Source organism: Mustela putorius, unplaced genomic scaffold (genome assembly GCF_011764305.1).
Source record: "Mustela putorius furo isolate JIRA1106 unplaced genomic scaffold, ASM1176430v1.1 tig00000174_pilon_pilon_pilon, whole genome shotgun sequence".
Classification (NCBI taxonomy): Eukaryota; Metazoa; Chordata; class Mammalia; order Carnivora; family Mustelidae; genus Mustela; species Mustela putorius.
The window spans coordinates 1,157,126-1,178,740 of record NW_025421304.1 but is presented as its reverse complement, the minus strand read 5'-3'; the positions used below and the strand labels follow the sequence as shown (position 1 = coordinate 1,178,740).

Here is a 21,615-nt window from a genome sequence, read left to right as displayed (position 1 = left end):
AAAAATAGCTAACACACATATAGGTGTGTATATGTATGTATATATATATTTATATGTAAATACATATAGCTTCATATATTCTATTTTTTGTACATATATTTGTACAATTCTGAGCATTGTGTGTTACTAATTAATTCTCACAACTCTGGAAGAAATATACTATGGTTATCCTCATTTCAGATGAGAAAACTTAGGGATAAGAGGTTAATAATTGGCTGAGGTAACACAGCAACAAAGGTAGGATTTAAACTCAGGCAGTCTGGATCCAGACTGTGTTCCCAACCACTACACAAGACTGCCTCTCAATGGAGCTTGTATGAGTTTAAATTATATTAAGGCCTGTTCTTAACCATCTGTTCCTTGTGCTCCTGAAGTTACCCTAATATGAGTGCTCTTCAACTCCCTTGCATTTATTTGCTCTTAGGCTTTATAAAGTACCATTTTGATCTGTAGTTAATTATGAACTTAACCAAATTTGGACTGGCTTTTGCACTTAAAATTTCATGTCACATTATCTTTTAAGCAGAACCTTCCATTTCTAAACCAGATGTGATTACTTTACTGGATGAAGGGAAGGAACCCTGGATGGTTGTAAGGGAAGGGACCAGAAGACACTGCTCTGGTGAGTGAGGGCTGAGCAAGATGGGGAAAATCAGCCAAGCTTGTTAGCCTTGACATGTTGGAAATCTCTCCTCAAAGCCCATGGCCTTTGGAGGAAAGGGATGAGACCCGGGCAGCAAATTAAAATCTTTTAAATCTGGCCACCAAAGGAACTTCATGTTCACCTTGATTATAGCTCTCTGGTTTTCTCAGTATTCATATTTTTCGCCTACTTCAGAGAGAGGAGCTGTTCTCTGTAGGAGAAAAAAAGTTGATAATAAACATAAGAACTGAAATCAACAAGATAAGAAAATTAGAGAAAATTAATAAAGCCAAAAGTTGATTTCTGAAAAAGATCAAAGTTGATGAACACCTAGCTTGATTCATCAAGGAAAAAAAAAGACAATTGCTAATACTAGGAATGAAAGAGTAACTGGGTTATCACACCTTATAGCCATTAAAAGAATAATGAGAGCCGAAGGCAGAGGCTTTGACCCACTGAGCCACCCAGGCGCCCCAGTTATCAGAAATCTTTCCATTAAGAAAACACCAGGTTCAAATGGCTTCACCAGCAAATTCTATTAAATGTTTACAGAAGAAATAACAGTGGTACATAAATTCCTTCATAAAAGGAAAGAACAGCTTCCCAACTCATTTTCCAAGAATAGTGTAACTTGCATACTATGTCCTGGTGAATCACCAAAGGGGGGAAAAAAATGATACACTCATCCTTCATGAACATAGATATAAAATCCTTAAGAAAATATTAGTAAATTAAATCTAACATATGTAAAATGATGATAAGTAGGGTTTATCCCGGGAATGCAAGCTTGGTTTAACATTCAAAAATTAATTAGTGTGAAAAAAAATTAATCCATATCTTTCACAGTATTAACAAGAATGCGAGAAACTATGTGATTGTGTCCATATGTGTAGAAATAGCTTATGACTAAATTCAACATCCATTCATAATAAAAATTTTCAGGAAACTGGAAGTTCAAGGGAACTTCCTCAAAAAATACTGCTAAAAAAAATACTACATTATAAACTTCATCATACTCGATTGAACAATTTCCCCCTTAAGATTGGGAATAATGCAAGAGTGCCCACTTTTCCCATATCTATTTAACATTGAATTGAAGGTCCTAGCATTGCAATATGGCAAGAAAAATAAGAGACATAAAATCAAAAAGAAAGAAGTTAAACTGTTTGGAGATGGCATGATTGTGTACATAGAAAATCCTAAGGAATCAAAACAGCAACTACTCCAAGTAATAAAGGAAGAGCATAGTAAGATCATAGGATACAAAGTTACTATATAAAAATCAATTGTGTTTTTATATACTAGATGTGAAAAAAATAAGGAATTTAAAGTAAAATAAATTAAGTCAATTAAGAAATTTGAAAGCAAATTAAGTCAGTTTACATTAGTGTCAAAAAAAATATTAAGGAATAAATTTAACAAAACATGTAGGACCTCTACACTAAAATTCATGGAACATTGCTAAGAGAAATTAAAGACCTAAATAAATGGAGACTGTTTTGGGGATGGGAAGACTTCGTATTGTTAAAATGTCAATTTTATAGTTTTAAGAAGCTGATTCCAAAAATTTATATGGAAAAATGATGGACTTAGCATTTCTAAAGTAATCTTGGAAAAGGAAGACTATATTATAGGACTTAGACTACATGACTTGAAGATACTTCAAGATTCATTACAAAATCTACAGTAATCAGGGCGCCAGGTGGCTCAGTTGGTTAAGTGACTGCCTTCGGCTCTGGTCATAATCCCAGGTCCTTGAATTGAGCCCCGAATGGGGCTCCCTGCTCTGCGGGGAGCCTGCTTCTCCTTCTCCCTCTGCCTGCATCTCCCCCTGCTTGTGCTCTCACACTGTCAAGTAAATAAAATCTTTTAAAAAATAAATAAAGAAATAAAACTATAGTAATCAAAGGGCACCTGGATGGCTCAGTATGCTGAGTGTCCAACTCTTGGTTTTAGCTCAGGTCATGATCTAAGGATCACGAGAGTGAGCCCTGCATCAGGCTCCAGACTAGGTGGGAAGTCTACTTGAGATTCTCTTCCTCTGCCCCCTGCTCACATTATCTTTCTCTCATATTAATAAATATTAAATAAATAAAACTACAGTAGTCAAGACATTGAATATTGGATAAGGATCAACAACAGAACAAAGACCTTCCAGGTGGAACTCACACTTAAATGATCATTTATTTTTTTACAAAGGTACCAAAACATTCCAATGGGGAAAGGAAAGTTTTTTCCACAAATAGTGCTGGCATAACTGGGGAATAAAATCTTGACCCCTGCCTCATCCCCAAATTAATTTAAGATATATTTTAGACCTGGGGCACCTGGGTGGCTTAGTGGGTTAAAGCCTCTGCCTTCGGCTCAGGTTGTGATCCCAGGGTCCTGGGATCAAGCCCCACATCAGGCTCTCTGCTTAGCGGGAAGCCTGCTTCCTCCTCTCTTTCTCTGCCTGCCTCTCAGCCTACTTGTGGTCTCTGTCTGTCAAATAAATAAATGAAATCTTTAAAAAAATAAAATTTAAAAAAATTTTTAAAAAATATATTTTAGACCTAAATATAAAAACTAAAAAATATAAAAAGCGAAATATAAAAGCTAAATATGAAAAAAAAATTTTAACTCAATATAAATTTTATATAAAAAACATGAAAGCTAGGGAGGCCTGACTGGTTCAGTTAGAGGAGCATGCAACTCTTGATCTTGGGGTTGTAGGGTATAGAGATTACTAAAAATAATTAAAAAATAAACTTCCCGGGACGCCTGGGTGGCTCAGTTGGTTGAGCAGCTGCCTTCGGCTCAGGTCATGATCCCAGCGTCCTGGGATCGAGTCCCACATCGGGCTCCTTGCTCAGCGGGGAGCCTGCTTCTCCCTCAGCCTCTGCCTGCCACTCTGTCTGCCTGTGCTCGCTCTCTCTCCCTCTCTCTCTGATAAAAAAAAAAAAAAATCTTAAAAAAAAATAAATAAATAAACTTCCCAAAAAATGAAAGCTCTGTCTTTTAGAGGAAAACTAGGAGAATTGCTTGGTTTGAGTATTATACTATGGTTATGGTAAAATGTTAACATCGAGAGAGACTGGATGAAGGTTGCATCAGACTTTTCTGTATATTTCTCTGCAACCTCATAGGAATCTACAGTTTTTTCAAAATAAAAAAGAAACAATAGGGGCAAGATGGGAAGAAGGAATATCAGTCAGGAGGTTATTTCTTTTGTCCTGGTTGGAGATAATAGTGGTTTTGATTGGAATGGCGGTGGTGGGAGGTAGAATTAGATTCATGGTGGTCTGCACAGTACATGTTGGTCTGCTCCTCTGTCCAGATACTTCTCACCTTGCTTGTATTTCAACAATCAGCCTGAGGCTGCCCTCCTGTGGGGGATGTCCTCTTTACCTAGACAGGACTCCTCACACAGCTTCCTTCCCCCGATATGGGTAAGAAGCATCTTTGTCTTTTATTGATGTTATTTTATCCATCTACATTTAAGTAATTTTCTTACTTATTGAGGTGCAAATCTAGTACCGTCCTAATTTTTTCTGGTGGTTCAACATATTCTTTCTTCCTTTTTTTCCTCTCCTGCCTTTGCTGAATTAATCAAATATTTTAATTTGATTTTATTTTTTAAAATATTTTGATTTTAGCTTTTGCCTCTTGAATATGTTAGTTATATATACTTTTAGTTTTCTTCTCAGAGTTGTCCTAGAAATTAAAACATGGATTCTTACTACATTGCACCTTAAATTAATCCCTTTCGTATCTTTCCCAATACTGTGAAGATATTAATAATATTTTATTTATGTATTTTTAAAGATCTTTCTTATTTATTTGACAGAGAGAGCACAAGCAGGGGGAACAGCAGAGGGAGAGGGAGAAGCAGGCTCTCCACTGAGCAGGGAGCCCAACACGGGGCTTGATCCCAGGACCCAGATCATGACCTGAGCTGAAGGCAGGCGCTTAACCGACTGAGCCACCCAGCCACCCCAATACTTATTTAGATTTTACCTACATGTTTACCTCTTACGGTGCTCCTCATTTTTTTTCTGCACTGCCATGCTTCTCTCTGGAATCATTTTCTCTGTACATGAAGAACTTCCTTAAATATTTATTTTATTGTGTCTCTTGGCAATGAATTCTCTCAGGTTTGTTTGAAAATATTTTTAAAGGTTACAGAATTTTGTCTTTGTTTTTGTTGGATAGAATTCTGGATTGACAGTTATTTTCCTCTTAGCAAATATCTTGTCTTTTGGCTTCTGTATTTCCATTTAGCAGCAGGTTTTTGGTCATACTGTAGTTCCTTTGGAGGTATTGTTTTGGAGGTATTTTTTTTTCCTTTATGACTCCTTTAGAATTTTCTTTTTTATTTGGTTTTCAGAGATTTACTGTGGTGTATCTAGTTTTATATTGTGGTGTATGTATTCTGTTTGCTATTTTAAGGAATTAAATTAGGCTTCGTATCTTGGGAGTTTTGAAAAATTCTTGGTTGTTATATATTCAAGTATTGTTTCCCATTTTTGCTCCTCTCTCTTTCTGGGACTCAGGTCATACATATGTTAGACCTTTTTAAATTGTTGCATGTGTCCTTTATGTTCTCTGTTTTTTGTTTTTTCTTTTTTTCTTACTCTATTTTGTTCCAGTCCGGCTGCTATAAACCCATTTCCTAGTTCACTGATCTTTTCTGCTAAGTCTAATCTGCTGTTAAAAATATCTGTTAAGGGCGCCTGGGTGGCTCAGTGGGTTAAGCCGCTGCCTTCGGCTCAGGTCATGATCTCAGGGTCCTGGGATCGAGTCCCACATGGGGCTCTCTGCTCGGCAGGGAGCCTGCTTCCTCCTCTCTCTCTCTCTGACTGCCTCTTTGCCTACTTGTGATCTCTATCTGTCAAATAAATAAATAAAATCTTTAAAATATATATATATATCTGTTAAATTCTTAATTTTAGGGGTGCCTGGGTGGCTCAGTGGGTTAAAGCCTCTGCCTTCAGCTCAGGTCATGATCCCAGGGTCCTGGCTCTCTGATCAGCAGGGAGCCTGCTTTCCCCTCTCTCTCTCTGCCTGCTTCTCCGCCTACTTGTGATCTCCGTCAAATAAATAAATAAAATCTTTTTTAAAAATTCTTAATTTTAACTGTTTTTCAATTATGAGATTTCTATTTGGATATATATATTGCTTTTTTTTTGAGAGAGAGAGAGATTGGAGGGGTGAGGGAGAGCGAGAGAAGAATCTTTTTTTTTTTTTTTTTTTAAGATTTTATTTATTTATTTGACAGAGAGAGAGATCACAAGTAGGCGGAGGCAAGTAGAGATGGGGGTGAAGCAGGCTCCCTGCTGAACAGAGAGCCCGATGTGGGGCTCGATTCCAGGACCCTGGGATCATGACCCGAGCCGAAGGCAGAGGCTTTAACCCACTGAGCCACCGAGGCGCCCCGAGAGAGAAGAATCTTAAGCAAGCTCTGCACCCAGTGTGGAGTCTGATGCAGGGCTTGATCTCACAACCCTGAGATCATGACCTGAGTTGAAACCTAGAGTCAGATGCTTACCCAAATGAGCCACCCAGGACCCCTCTCTTAATAGACTTAATTTTTAGAGCAGTTTTAGGTTGTCAGCAAAATTGAGCAGATGGTAGAGATTTCCAACATATTCCCTAAGGGTGCATTATTTTTTTTTAAGATTTTATTTATTTATTTGATAAAGATCCGAAGTAGTCAGAGAGGCAGGCAGAGAGAGAGAGAGGAGGAAGCAGGCTCCCTGCTGAGCAGAGAGGCTGATGCGGGGCTTGATTCCAGGACCCTGGGATCATGACCTGAGCTGAAAGCAGAAGCTTTAACCCACTGAGCCACCCAGGCGCCCCAAGAGTGCATTATTTTTATAAATTAGTGGAAATTGACATCTTTTTCTGTGTTTATATTTTCAAAATATCTTATAAGTCTGGCTTATTCTAAAAATAATTTATGTACATTAAATTCATTCTTTTTAGTATCTAAGAATTTTGACAAATGCATAGTTATGTAACCACCACCATAATCGAGTTTAGAATAGTTTCAAAGTCTCATGTTTTATAGTGATGAGATTTTTTTTTTTAAAGATTTTATTTATTTATTTGTCAGAGAGAGAGGAGCGAGAGTGAGCACAGGCAGACAGAGTGGCAGGCAGAGGCAGAGGGAGAAGCAGGCTCCCTGCTGGGAGCCTGATGTGGGACTCGATCCCAGGACACTGGGATCATGACCTGAGCTGAAGGCAGCTGCTTAACCAACTGAGCCACCCAGGCGTCCCAGTGATGAGATTTTTTGAGTCATTTTAGCAGTTTTATACATTTGTACCGTAGTCATAGAAAGAACCTTTCTTATCACTCCTGTCCCACTTGTTCCCCTATCTTTGCTTACTTCATTCAACATTTAGATTTTCTCTTTCATGTCCCTCATCTGAATCATTATCTTTGACCCTATATCTAACATAGCCTTTATTTTTCCTCTTTTGCACTCAGGTGATCCCAGGTACCATTCCATATTTGGCTGTCATTCTGCTATACTCAATATCTGCCCATGTCTTTTTGCTAAGGATTTCATAAACCTTTCAATGTTAGAATAATTGAAAGATATTTGAGGTAGTTTTCTGGGACGTACAAACATTGCTTTAGCGATATGGAATGGGAGGGAACACCTAGAAGAGGTATGAAGGAACAAAAATTTGAATAAATGTATCACTGTTAAGTAATAGTATAAACTCTAGAGGAGAAAAGCAAATCATTATAGTACTTCTTCTTTTTTTTTTTTTTTACTTAAACTCTACTCCCAATGTGGAGCTCACATTCAGAATCCCAAGATCAAGTGTTGAATGCTCCACTGACTGAGCCAGTCAGGCACTCCTATTGTAATACATTTTAAAAAGATTAGAAACATGTACATATTCATTAGTGATGACATAATTATGGGAATTAAATGAGTAACATCCATTGCGTATTTGGGGTTTGTTATTTAATGGTAAATGGGCTTTAGAGTTTGTTTCTGCCACTAGGGAAGCTTAGGGGTAAGAAACTAACAGAATAACAAGTGATAAAATTAATAAATATTCCAAAATTGGGACAAAAAAGAGCAACCAGTTGCTGGGATAGAATATAAAGTGCATAGTTTTAAACAGGATCAGCAGGAATGGCTTTTGGAAGAAGTGATTTTTTGATTGAGACCTAATGGTGAAGGGAAGCCAGCCATGCAGGCGGAGGATTTCTCAAAGAAGGAACAACCTGTAAAGGGTCCTATTTAATGGGAACAGTGGTAGTGTTTTTTGTGAGCTGAAAAGAGGCCTTTGTGGCATGAACAGAGAGAGTAAATGAGAGAGGTACTGATAAGCAGATACCAGCTTATTATCTATATTCAGGTATTTATATTTGATTCTAATTATAAAGAGAAGTCATTAAAAACATTTAAGTGGAGAGACTCAAATATTAATGAGCATCAGAATAATTTGCTGAAAAATGTATATAAGTACAAAACAAAAACACACCCAGGACTTAATCCTATAGATTATGTTTCAGTTGGTTAAAAATACCTCTGTATAATTTTAAGAAACTTTCAGATGATTCTCATCACTAATATGTTTCTGTAATCACCAACCTTATCTCCAGTCCTGTACTCCATTCTGTGTGTTTCCTTTGCTTTTTTTTTAAGATTTTATTTATTTATTTGACAGACAGAGATCACAAGTAGGCAGAGAGAGAGAGAGAGAGAGGGGAGGAAGTAGGCTCCCTGCTGAGCAGAGAGCCTGATGTAGGGCTCAATCCCAAGACCTTGGGATCATGACCCGAGCTGAAGGCAGAGGCTTTTAACCCACTGAGCCACCCAGGCGCCCCTCCTTTGCTTTTTTTTTTTAAATGTGTAAGAGTAGTTTGTTCCTTAATTAATAACCTGCAATACAAAAATAAAAATCAGCTCAATAGTGATAGGGAATAGAGAATGATAGCAATATTAATGTGTGAGTTATTTGATACAGAGTACAGGTCATTTTCCTATTGGAATGAAGCCAGAATAGAAGTAAACTTAAAACATTCATCAGGAAAGGCTGAGTGTCCAACTTGATGCTTTATTGTTGGTTGCCCTTTCACCTCTATATGAAAAAAATGAGTAATAAGTGTCTGCATCTAAGAGTGTCTCCCAGAGGTAGATACCATCAACCTTGCATGGCTTCTAGCTGGAGACAGGTTACATTTTGCCCTGTTTCTATCTTAGGAATGGTAGCCTTGCTGGCTCAGGGCTTTTTTTTTTTTTTTTTTTTTCCCAGCACCTGGAATTTAGCATTTCCACTTTTTTGTGTGTGAATTTTAGTATCCGTGAAGTGGCCTTCAGCTGTGCTGAACTGCCTTTTGACTCAACTCTTGAAATATCAATTGTTATATTTGTTAAGGTTCTGCCAATAAAGTTGCGTAAGGTTTGAGTGGTCTTCTCCAGCCCTGTTTTCTTCATAAACTCTTAGATTTTTGGTGTGTAATTTTGCAGAAGATAAGGGGTTTTTTAGGTTCAGCAGAAATGCCCATTTTAGAGATATCTAATCCATTTACTTGTAATAGACATTATTTTAGGTGCCTTTTATTTCTCTATAGAAGTTTTCTTTCTTCTGTCACAGGAATATAGTGTGTGTTTGCCTTCTGTTTTCTTTCAGATTTGGAGTCCAGATACAGGACCAATACTTTATCTCCAGAAAAGGACATTTATGAAATATATTCATTCCAGTGGGAGATAATGGAAAGAATTAAAAGCTATAATCTTCAGGACTCCATTTTTAGAAATGATTGGGAATGCAAAGGCAAGAGTGAGGAGCAAAAGGAATCACAGGGGCGATATTTTGGGCAAGTGAAAATTACTTCTGAAAAAATGACCACTTACAAAAAGCACAATTTTCTTGCTGAATATCAGAGAGTTCATAATGGAGAAAAGTTATATGAATGTAAGGAATGTAGGAAGACCTTTATTCGTCGCTCAACACTTAGTCAACACCTGAGAATTCATACTGGTGAGAAACCTTATAAATGTAAGGAATGTGGGCAGGCATTTAGACAGCGAGCACACCTTATTCGACATCACAAACTTCATACTGGTGAGAAGCCCTATGAATGTAAGGAATGTGGGAAGGCTTTTACAGTGCTCCAAGAACTTACTCAACATCAGAGACTTCATACTGGTGAAAAGCCCTATGAATGTAAGGAATGTGGAAAGGCCTTCAGAGTCCATCAGCAACTTGCTCGACATCAGAGAATTCACACTGGTGAGAAACCCTATGAATGTAAGGCATGTGGGAAGACCTTCAGGCAGTGTACACACCTTACTCGACATCAGAGACTTCATACTGCTGAGAAACTCTATGAGTGTAAGGAATGTGGGAAGGCCTTTGTATGTGGTCCAGACCTTAGAGTACATCAGAAAATTCATTTTGGTGAGAAACCTTATGAATGTAAGGAATGTGGAAAGGCTTTTAGAATATGCCAACAACTTACGGTCCATCAGAGTATTCATACTGGTGAGAAACCCTATGAATGTAAGGAATGTGGGAAGACTTTTAGATTAAGGCAACAACTTGTTCGCCATCAGAGAATCCATACTCGTGAGAAACCCTATGAATGTATGGAATGCTGGAAGACCTTTAGTAGTTACTCACAACTTATTTCACATCAGAGCATTCATATTGGTGAAAGACCTTATGAATGTGAAGAATGTGGGAAGGCCTTTAGATTGCTCTCACAACTTACCCAGCATCAGAGTATTCATACTGGTGAGAAACCTTATGAATGTAAGGAATGTAGGAAACCTTTTAGACTGCTCTCACAACTTACTCAGCATCAGAGTATTCATACTGGTGAGAAACCTTATGAATGTAAGGAATGTGGTAAGGCTTTTAGACTTTATTCATTCCTTACTCAACACCAGAGAATTCATACTGGGGAGAAACCCTACAAATGTAAAGAATGTAAAAAGGCCTTTAGGCAACATTCACATCTTACTCAACATCAGAAAATTCATAATGGAGTTTAATACAAGAAAGCTTTCAATTGTACATTATGTTACAGGATCTCTAAATCATTTTTGAGAAATTTGCTTCATGACTCAGCTAAGCATAAGAAATTTTATATTACTGAAAAAAATATGTTGCTTTAAAAGCCTTCTATGACCAAACATTGTTTATCTTCAACAAATTGGTATGAGGGAACAATACAATGAATGTAGGAAAATCTTCAGCCTTATCTATCATTATCCCCATTTCCCTCCTTTATTACCAGTGTATTATTGGACAAGGTACTTAAACTTCTGTGCCTCATTTTGCTCACTTATAAAATGGTGATAATAGTACCTATGTATATTAGTTATTTATTGCTCTGTAATAAATTGCCACAAACTTAGTAGCTTAAAATAATACACATTATCTCACAATCTCTATGGGTCAGGTGTCTGGGCAAAACTTTGGTGGGTCCTCTGCTTCATGGTCTCTCAAAAAGCTAAACTAAAGGTTTTAGCCAGGGTGGGGTCTCATCTGAAGGCTCAACAGGGGAAGGAATCCATTTCCAAACTCACATGGCTTTTGGTTTCTAGCTGGTTGAAGGCTGACCTTAGTTCCTTGCCACATCAACTTCTTCAACATGACTGCTTATTAAGTGTGCAAGCTAAGAGTGTAGTAGTCTACTAGCATCATAGAAGCAGTACTCTTCTGTGACCTAATCACCAAAATAATACCTTTTAGTCACCTTTGCTGTCTTCTACAGGTTAGAAGTAAGTTACTGTGTCACCCCACATTCAAAGGTAGAGGATTACACAAGAATATGAATACCAGGCTGTAGGGACCATTTCAGAGTCAGCCTGCCACACTGTGTAATAGAATTGTCTTAAGGATTAAGTAGTTAATGCTTGGAAAAATAGCTACATAGCATGTTTTCTGTAAATATTACCTACAATTGTTATCATTAGTATTAGTGAATTCATATAAAAGGAATTTACTGTAGAAAATGTGGAAATACCTCACATCATTGCTCAGCACTTACTAAACTTAAAAGATAATTTATTCCAGATAAAATCTAGGAGGTTATATTGAATGCAAGGATTTCATCATTTGAGCCGCATCTGTCATTTCATGCTGAAAAGAAACCTTACAAATTTCATGAATGTGAGGTTAAGCATACAAAAATTAAAGAATCAGAAAAATATGAAATTATTTTCCCGTAATAAATTCCAAAAAGTAAATGTTTTGGAATTCCTGTTGTCTGACCACTGTTAAAGATTAATTAGAAACATCAAAAAGATGGCAGAAACTAACCAGTTGGAAATTTAATATTGTGTGTATATGTGCACCTGTGTGTGTATGTTTGTATGTAAAAATCATATAAAAGAAAGATCATTCCATTACAGGCAGTTACGATTTGTTGCTCAAATTGCCCCATCATCAACCAGTGGGAGTTGAGTTGTTTGCCATGACCCCACTTGAAGTTTGATAGTTTACTTGGTTACAGCTGCACTGTTTGGTCAGCAATCAAAGATGTTTGGGCACCAACTCATTCTGAAAATTGATAAGGGGTAAAATAAGCATTTATTTTGCTTTTTCTATGTGAACCAACTTTCAGGGCCACCAAAAGCTCCTCAAATTAAAACGTTTTTGTTTTGTTTCATTTCTAAGAAATCAGTAAATTCAGAATGAATGATAGGATCAGAAAAATTACTGTTTTCTAGTTCCCTAATGGAATAATGGGTCCAGAAAATTATCTTTGGTGGATATTAAAACTATTGGGTGAAATATTTTATAGTTAGAACTTTACAGTGGATTTATCAAGCTGACCATCTCTGAATCCTTTGATCAATTTTAACCTCTATAAAAGTGGGACTATCAGATAATATCCACATCCTGATAAAATGCAATAGGAAATACCACTGCCTACGAAGCCTTACTGCCAAAACAGTGAACTGAAGGAAGCAAGCCTTTGAATCAAACTCTTTAAAAATGAGAATTTGGGGGATAGAGGAACAGAGTTAATGGCACCAAAAGGAAGTAGCCAAGCAGATCCAGAATGTGTAAAATTCTACAAAACAAGTGACCCTGATTTCTTCAACTAAGTGGCATGAAAAAGAAAAGGGGAAGAGCAACAGTTACAGATTGAGAGACTACAGAGATCTATCAACTAAATTCAGCATGTGGGCATTGCTTGGACCTAATTTGAACAACATGTAAAAAGACATTTTGGAGACAGTGGGGAAAATGTGGATGTGCTTTGAGTATTAGTTGATATTTAGAAATACTAATTTTGTTAGGGATGATAATATCAGTGTGGTTAAAAGAGAAGAGGTTCTATGTGTTAGAGATACATATATATTTAAGAAATGGTAAGACACCAGATTTGCATTTGAATTCTCCAGGAAAAGAAAAAAGAATTGGCAAAGAGAGCTGGGAAGTAGATTGGCAAAATGTTGATAATTATTGAAGCAGAGTGGTTTGTATTGGGTTTTTTGTTTTTTGGGGGAGTTCATTGTTCTAGTAGTTCTAGTTTACAAGTTTGAAAGTTTCAGTAATAAAATGTTTAAGATCAAAACTGAAATTTATAGCCTGCTTAGAAATGATTGTTAATGAGATGTGTGCATCTAAACTTGTCAGATGTCATCAAAGTTCTGTTCTGTGAGAAATTTGTCCCCTTTAATGCATTGTAAGGAAGTTTCATTTGTGGACCTAGTCTTCATCTTCACCTTATCCATAGCAGTCGACAGGGCCTGTCACATAAATACATGTATTAAGGGAGAGTGAATACTTAATGTCAAAAAACCAGACACAGAACAGAATAAAACCTACAAAAGAGAAGCAAAGCACAACTAAAAACAGAAATTAAGGACTAGACAGTAGTAGATTTAATCCAGTACTAATAATGATTAGATTTTGGGAAATCTAATCAAGAAGAAGAAAATGAAAGATAATGCATTTAGAACATTGACCATGATAAAGATGATGTAGCTACAGATTATCTAAAGTTTTAATTGCAATGTAATACTGTATCTGTATCGATATCTATATCTATATAGATATATATATATATGCTATATGTATTCCAATACCTAAAATATAGGGGGTTACTTTTTTCTGTAGGAATACTTTATGACAATAGACTCAAATAGACCCAAAAAGCAAATGTGTGTCTGTATATGAACTCCCTGCTTAAAAAGTTTGATAGTTATGCAGGTAAAAGCTTTAAGAAATAGATAATCCTTCACAAAATTCTACCAGTTAATTCTGCACTGCTAAAATAATCCTGATACAAACCTAAGTGAAGATAGCTCCTAAAAAGCAAAATCTAGACCAGCTTCATTCATCTTAATTCTAAATAAGATATATTTAGAATTACAAAATCAGTCTTCACTAATAGAGCCATGTATTTGCCTTTCCCAAGTCTCAGATATCTCCAGAAGAGCTGTGTTTAACAGAGTGTAAGGCCTTAACCCAATGTTCTCCACAAATTTGTTTTGGGGTATTCTAGTCCTTGATGATATTTGGGGGAAAGAAAGATTTCTCGGGGAAATGTGTAAATGCAACAAAGCATTTGCTTGTGGAAAATCCAAGTACACATCAGCTTGTCAAAAGATACAGTAAAGAGTTTTTTTTAATAAAGATTTTTATTTATTTAAAAGAGATCACAAGTAGGCAGAGAGGCAGGGGAAGCAGGCTCCCCGCGGAGCACAGGGCCGATCCCAGGACCCTGAGACCATGACCTGAGCCAAAGGCGGAGGCTTTAACCCACTGAGCCACCCAGGTGCCCCAGTAAAGAGATTTTTATTTAACACAGTGTATCTCAAAATAACTTCATTGTGGAATTCTCATACCCAGTATCTCTTACCATCTTTAGAATGTGAACAGATGCTTCCATTACCACAATGAATGTCTTCAAGAACATCATTTCAGACATTATGGTGAGTGTGTTGGCATTGGGGTGAGGAAAGGGCATTTTTCTTCGAAGCTCACGTCATATTCTGAAAGCTTCCTGCTTGGATCTTGAGGGCTAGTGCTTTTCTATAGAATGTGAAAGATTCTAGTTTGGTCCTTGATATGTACATATAAAACATGCTTAAATATTCTGTTAAATAGTAATTAGGACATAAATGATTTTTCACTGTAATAAAAATGCTATATTGAAATTATTTTGTGTATTTTCTGATTTATTTGAAGACTCTAAGGTGCATATCTAGAAGTCTCTACATACTCTTTGCATTACATGTTGCTAGATGGTTGCTCCATCATTGCACCAATTTTGGATCCCTCTAATTCCTGAAATGAGCATCCAGATTTTCCTGCTTCTGTTATTAGTTTCAATATTTCCCTGATTATAAGTGACTAGAACATCTTTTTCATATGTGTTTATTGGCCAGTCATGTTTCTCTTAACAGTGCTTTTTTTATTCATGTATTTTCTCTATTTTGGGGGGGCGGTATCTCATTGGTTGGTCATGATTTGTAAAATATTCCAGGTACTACACATTTATAAATATTGGAGTTATTTTTTCTCAAGGTGACAAGTTATAACTAAGGGCATTTATTGTTTTGCTAACATTTTAAATTTAGATACAGTTGTCTTTTTTTTTTTTTAAACCTTACAGATAATCTTACTCTTTTTATTTCTAGTGTTAAATTTTCTGCCATGTGGTCATGGCATTTCCAAGTAGAAAAAGGTTCCCTCAATATTTATATTTTATATACATTTCTCATAGCAGTAGCTGGTATTATCAGAATAAGGTTGAGTATTGGTGAGGATACATTTCTCTCATTTTTTCCATTTTGATGGAAATCATGTATCTATTTAAACATTTAGTGTAATGCCTCTTGATTTAAATAGTCTTTGTTATACATAACTGTTTTCATTCCGTCCCTGTTTTACTTAATGCCTGCTAGATTTTTGTCAGAAGTCATTTTGTCGTCCATTGGTGTCAACATGATGTTTTTCCCCTATTTAATTTGCTGATGTGATGAATAATACAAATCTTTTGTCAAATTCAGCTGTTCCTCTGACCACTCTTAAGTTTCCGTAATTCAGTAGAATAGTAGAACAACTCCCAACTCAGGAAAACAGTGCACCGGTGATTATTTTTACAGCAAAAAGATACAAATTAGAATCAGCTAAAGAAGAGATGCATAGGGCAAACTGGGAGGGATCAAAATGTGGAGCTTCCAGTCATCCTCTACCCATGCAGTCAGGGATGTCGATACCTCTTCTTGGTTATGACGGGATAATTCCCGCAGGAAAGCTTGCCTGAGGCTTTGGTTGCCAGAGTTATTCCTGGAGCTCAATTACATTCTTCCATGAGGCTGATCTTTAGTCTCCAGCTCCTTCTGAAGGTTCAAACTCTTACCTTTAGTCTCCAGTTCCTCCAGAGGTCACAGCTGGTAATGGTGTATCCTTAAAGCCCCCATCATAACTCTAGACAGTCTAGACAGGCTGGTGGCCAAAGCTCCCAATCAAGCAAAAATACACCTACCAAGGGGCGCCAAGGGGGGCTCTGTGGGTTAAGCCGCTGCCTTCGGCTCAGGTCATGATCTCAGGGTCCTGGGATTGAGTCCTGCATGCAGGCTCTCTGCTCAGCAGGGAGCCTGCTTCCCTCTCTCTCTCTGCCTGCCTCTCTACTTGTGATCTCTCTCTGTCAAATAAATAAATAAAATCTTAACAAAAAAAATATTCCTACCAAGTAGGACATTCCAGGGTCCCAGAGATCATCCAAATCTAAAAACATGCTCTTGTTGGGAGTAAAATCCTGTATGTTCAATGCTCAAATGCTTTTGTTGAGAGAGTATTTGTTATCATCGCATTGGGCTGACACCAAGATCTGGAATGTCGGCTTGATGAGAGCAGAGCTACAAGTCAAAGGGAATTTTGTTTTGCCTATATTCCTTTTTACCAATATACATGAAAAATGATGTCTTAGTCCAGAAGTATTACTGGAAAAGATGAGTAAAAATAACCTGCTATACACCAAAGGATAGAAGGAAACATGTCCTTATTAATTTTTCTTGTATAGGGTAATATATGCTCAATTGGTTCTATTATATTTCCGTTCTTTTTTTTTTTTTTAAGATTTTGTTCATTTATTTGACAGAGAGAGAGACACCGTGAGAGAGGGAATATAAGCAGAGGTAGTGGGAGAGGGAGAAGCAGGCTTCCTGCTGAGCCGGGAACCCAATATGGGGCTTGATCCCAAGATGCTGGGATCATGACCTGAGCCGAAGGCAGAGGCTTAACCCACTGAGCCACCCAGGCACCCCCGTTCTCCTTTCAAAAAGTATGACATCGTGTCTTTTTATTTTTTTGAGAGTGTGGGGATGAGGGGCAAAGGGAGAGAGAGGATCTCAAGGGGATTCCATGCTGATTGTGAAACCCAATGTGGGGCTCAGTCTCATGACCCCAAGATCATGAGCTGAAACCAAGAGTCAGATGCCTAGCTGATTGAGCCACCCAGGCGCCCCTGACATCTTTGTGTCTTAATGTACAATAATGCGGCACCTGGATAGCTCAATCAGTAGAGCATGTAACTCGATCTCTGGGTTTTGAGTTCAAGCCACACAATGGTTACAGTGATTACCTTGAATATGTATATATATATATTAGATAATATATACATACATACACAGTAATATGGACTACAAAATTTAAATTTCAAAGCAGTTAAATTGCTGAATCAGAGAACAGAAAAAAAACTGTGTTAGAACATTTATATTTTCTTATTTTTATTTAGTCCTACAAATAATTATTACTAATTGCTACTGTTCTAGTTTTGTTTAAATTATAGTGTGGACTTGACAAAAGTAGGACAATAATATTTAATTTCAAATAAATCCTTTTCATATTAATGCATATATGTATTATTACTTATATGCTATATTGTTATGGGAAGTTGTTTGTTTCATATGGCAGTGCCCCAGCTTGCTCTCTAAATTTGATCATCCCTAAGTTTTGTGTAGGTCTCTATTGAAGCAAGTCTTAAGGTCAAATCTTACCTACGGAAAAGATGTCCCTCCTAAGAACTTTGTCTTACAGGTCATATTTTTTTTTAATATTTTATTTATTTATTTGACAGAGAGAGAGAGATCACAAGTAGGCAGAGAGGCAGGCAGAGAGAGAGAGGAGGAAGCAGGCTCCCTGCTGAGCAGAGAGCCTGGATGCGGGGCTCCATCCCAGGACCCTGAGATCATGACCTGAGCCGAAGGCAGCGGCTTAACCCACTGAGCCACCCAGGGGCCTTTATAGGTCATATTTTTTTAAAACAATAAGTTCTTCTAGCTTTCCATTACTCAGGTGTATTGTCCTTCAGGCTTCTACTTCTTTGGTATCCCAATGCTACTCATGATTTCTCTGCTATAACCAATACATTTAGAACCTCATCCTCTAGGCCGTATGTGCTTTTTTTTTTTTTTTTTTTAAAGATTTTATTTATTTATTTGACAGGCAGAGTTCACAAGTAGGCAGAGAGGCAGGCAAGAGAGAGAGAGAGGTGGAAGCAGGCTCCCTGCCGAGCAGAGAACCCAATGCGGGGCTCAATCCCAGGACCCCGGGATCATGACCCGAGCCGAAGGCAGAGGCTTTAACCCGCTGAGCCACCCAGGAGCCCCCTATTTGCTTTTTTGAGGTAAGTACTGACACGCAACAAAAACCTTCAGTCTTATTAGATATTTCAAACAGTAGATACAAGAGTGGCCAATAAATGCACACAAAAGGATGCTCAACATCATTAGTTATCATGGAAATGCCATTTAAAACACAATGAGGGGGTTGCCGGGGTGGCTTAGTCAGCTAAGTGTCTGACTTTTGGTTTCACCTCGGGTCCTGATTTCATGGGTTGTGGGAACCAGCACAATGTCAGGCTCTGAGCTCAGTCTGGAGTCTGCTTGAGGATTCTCTCCCTCTGCCCCTTCCCCCACTCATGCATGCACATGCTATCTCTATCTCTCAAATAAATAAATCTTTAAAAAATAAAAAGGCACAGTGAGCACCTGGCTCAATCAGTATTGCATCCAACTTGGATCTCAGGGTCATGAGTTCAAGCCCCATATTGGGCATGTAGCCTATTAAAACAACAACAACAACAAACCACAATGAGACCTTGCAACTAAGCAATAGAATAGCTAAAATTAGAAAGATTGACAGTACAGGCTGAGGGTGGGGGAGGGAAAAAAAGATTGACAGTATGAAGTGTTGGTGAGAACATAAGAGTACCAGGACTCTCCAATACTGTTTGTGGGAATGTAAAATGAAATGACCTCTGTTGAAGACAGTTTAGCAGTTTTAAATAGGGTAAAATATAAACATAACGACTGACTGAGGAATTCTACTCCTGGGAATATACCCAAAAGAAAACCATATGCCCAAAGCACTCTAAGTGAAAGAGCCATACACAAATGAATAAATACTGTATGATTCCTTTTTGCAAAATTCCAGGACATACAAGCTAATCTACAGTGACCGAAACCAGGTGTGGTAGGAGAGGTTATAGTTAACCTCTATAAAGGGCCATGAGGAACGCTCTCAAGTGATGGAAATATTCTGCATCTTACTTGTCATGGTAGTTACAGGGGTATCACCTTTTAAAATTCAACTGTAGACTAAGTGTAATTTATTATATATAAATTAAATCAGTAAAATTGATAAAACGACATCAAGCTGTGCACTTTAGATTTATGCTGTTTGGGTGCATGGTGGTTCAGTTGGTTCAGCGTCCAACTCTTGGTTTTGGTTCAGGTCATGATCTCAGGGTCCTGAGACAGAGCCCCATGTGGGGTTCTGTGCTCAGTGTAAAGTCTGCTTGGGTTTCTCTCCCTCTGCCCCTCCCCCTGCTCATGCACACTATCTCTCTTTCTCTTTCTCTCTCAAACAAAATCTTTGGGGTAAAAAAGATTTATGCTCTTTATATAATTGAGAAAGAGAGAAGCTGCTGCTCATTTGTAAGAACTAGCCTGGTACTGTCAACGAGATCTTGTTTTAAGTTCACATAACATCAGCAGCAGGTAGACAACTCTGTGATCCATGAACATTATTCAAGCCACAAAATGCTAAACACCCCTGGACACTATCAATGACTGCTACTTCTTTACCAATTACAATTTTAGCCTTCCTTTAGTCTTCCCTCCTTATGGATAAAATTAAGATACGCAGTTAAAGAATTGCCCTGATTCCTGAGAACATCCAATCCAGAACAAAGCTCCACTTCCTTAAACCTTCTCTAAATCAATAACCACAAACCCAATATTGTATGTCCCCTTTGCTACAATGAGCAGTAAACCCAACTTGTCTTGACTACAAGGAATGTTCCTAGTGGTACTTAGCTGGAAGACACACATTTTACTATATAAAACCTCAAAAATGTTAGCATGAAGATAAGCAGGGTGTTTTTTAGGGTTCATGTTTTGGGGAAGAAAGTTTTGAACTGACCACAAGCTAATTTAGATTTAACACTAAGGAAGATGTTCCTTTTTCACTTAAAGCCTTAAGATCACCTGTGACAGTGTCTTTTAGTTCAATCAGTGAAAGGAGGGAACGACTAATTACTTTTCATTTTTGCTGTAAGTCATTAACAGATTATTTCAGGCTGAATAGTCAGTCCTTTATTCTCTAAAAATTCAACAATTCCCTTAATATAATGTGTCATTTGTGAGTTCTAAATGAACTCTAAAGATCCCCCTATCCTGGAATGAATGCAGTTATGGTTTAGAAATGAAAGCAAAACCCATTATACGAAATAGGTAAATTAGCACAGGTGATCATTTTTTTTTTAATTCATAAGGGATGAATGAGTCATCTGAGGAATCTCCTTAATTCCATGAACAATGTATTATACAGATGTCAACTGTATTTGAATTTTAAAAGAATATATTACACATTTACAATAGCCAAAAACTGGAAACAAAAGAGGTAAATGTGTAAATAACTGAGAGGTGAAAAATCAATGTAATTATAGTATCCACCCAGTTTTCTATGTTGTCACTTAAATTTTTAATATGGCCTGTCACGTCAATTATTTCTCTTATAGTGTTACTTTTTTAAAAAAAAAGATAGTATTTTTTTTAAGTTTTTATTTATTTCTTTGACAGAGAAACACAGCGAGAGAGAGAACACAAGTAAAGGGGAGTGGTGAGGGAGCAGCAGGCTTCCCGCTGAGCAGGAAGCCCGATGTGGGGCACGATTCCAGGACCCTGGAATCATGACCTGAGCGGAAGGCAGACACTTAATGACTGAGCCACCCAGGTGCCCCTAAAGATTGTATTTTTAAATAACCTGTACACCCAGTGTGGGGCTTGAATTTACAACCCCAAGTTCGAGAATTGCATGCTCTACCAACTGAGCCAGTGAGGTGCCCCTTTAACAGTTTCAGTTTGGTTCAATTTCATCCATTAGCTCACCTCTTCCATTGGAGTAGGGCATTATCTTGAATTTTTCCTGGATTCTTCTCATATAACTGAATGAAAAACAAGGAGTGGGAGTTGGGGTGGGAGTGGGAATAAATTGCAATGTAATCATCATATCTCTTTGGAAAGGGCTGAACTGCCCTGTGATTAAAATAGTAAAGTCCTGGGTCATTGCATTTATGTGAGAGTGGTAGATGGGGAGAGAAAGCCATTTGCCTCTGCACATGTGTACTAATATGCTAAGTAAGAACCAATATAAAATGATCCAACTTACCTTTATACTAATAAAAAAATTACATTTTTCTCTTACCTAAGTTTGTTTTCATTTCTTCATTCCCAATCACAGAATAGTACATCCTTTAAGAGTATAAAACTTACAAAGAAATATTATAAAGGAGAAATCTATCATATTGCAACTGAACTATTACAACATTTTGTTACTTTCTAATTTGCAGCCACCTTCATAAATGTCAGACATTCACAGTACTAAAATTTTAGTTTTTTCTTATCTGGTGCTGTGGTAAAATAATTACCACATTATGATATTTATAAGTGAAAATTTTAGTTTTCAAATGTTCTACTATTTAAATGA

The 21,615-nt window shown here is 37.3% G+C and overlaps 1 protein-coding gene across 1 annotated transcript in view; it reads left to right on the top strand.

The window, feature by feature from the left end:
- LOC101684181 overlaps nucleotides 1–14,777 on the top strand; it is a 95,392-nt gene extending 80,615 nt beyond the window's left edge. Inside the window, exons 12-13 of the mRNA XM_013062795.2 lie at nucleotides 524–622; nucleotides 9,283–14,777. Of these exons, the coding sequence (XP_012918249.2) occupies nucleotides 524–622; nucleotides 9,283–10,649 (1,466 nt within the window). The 3' untranslated portion in view covers nucleotides 10,650–14,777. The remainder of the gene's footprint in view (nucleotides 1–523; nucleotides 623–9,282) is intronic.
- The last annotated feature ends 6,838 nt before the right edge of the window (nucleotides 14,778–21,615 follow it).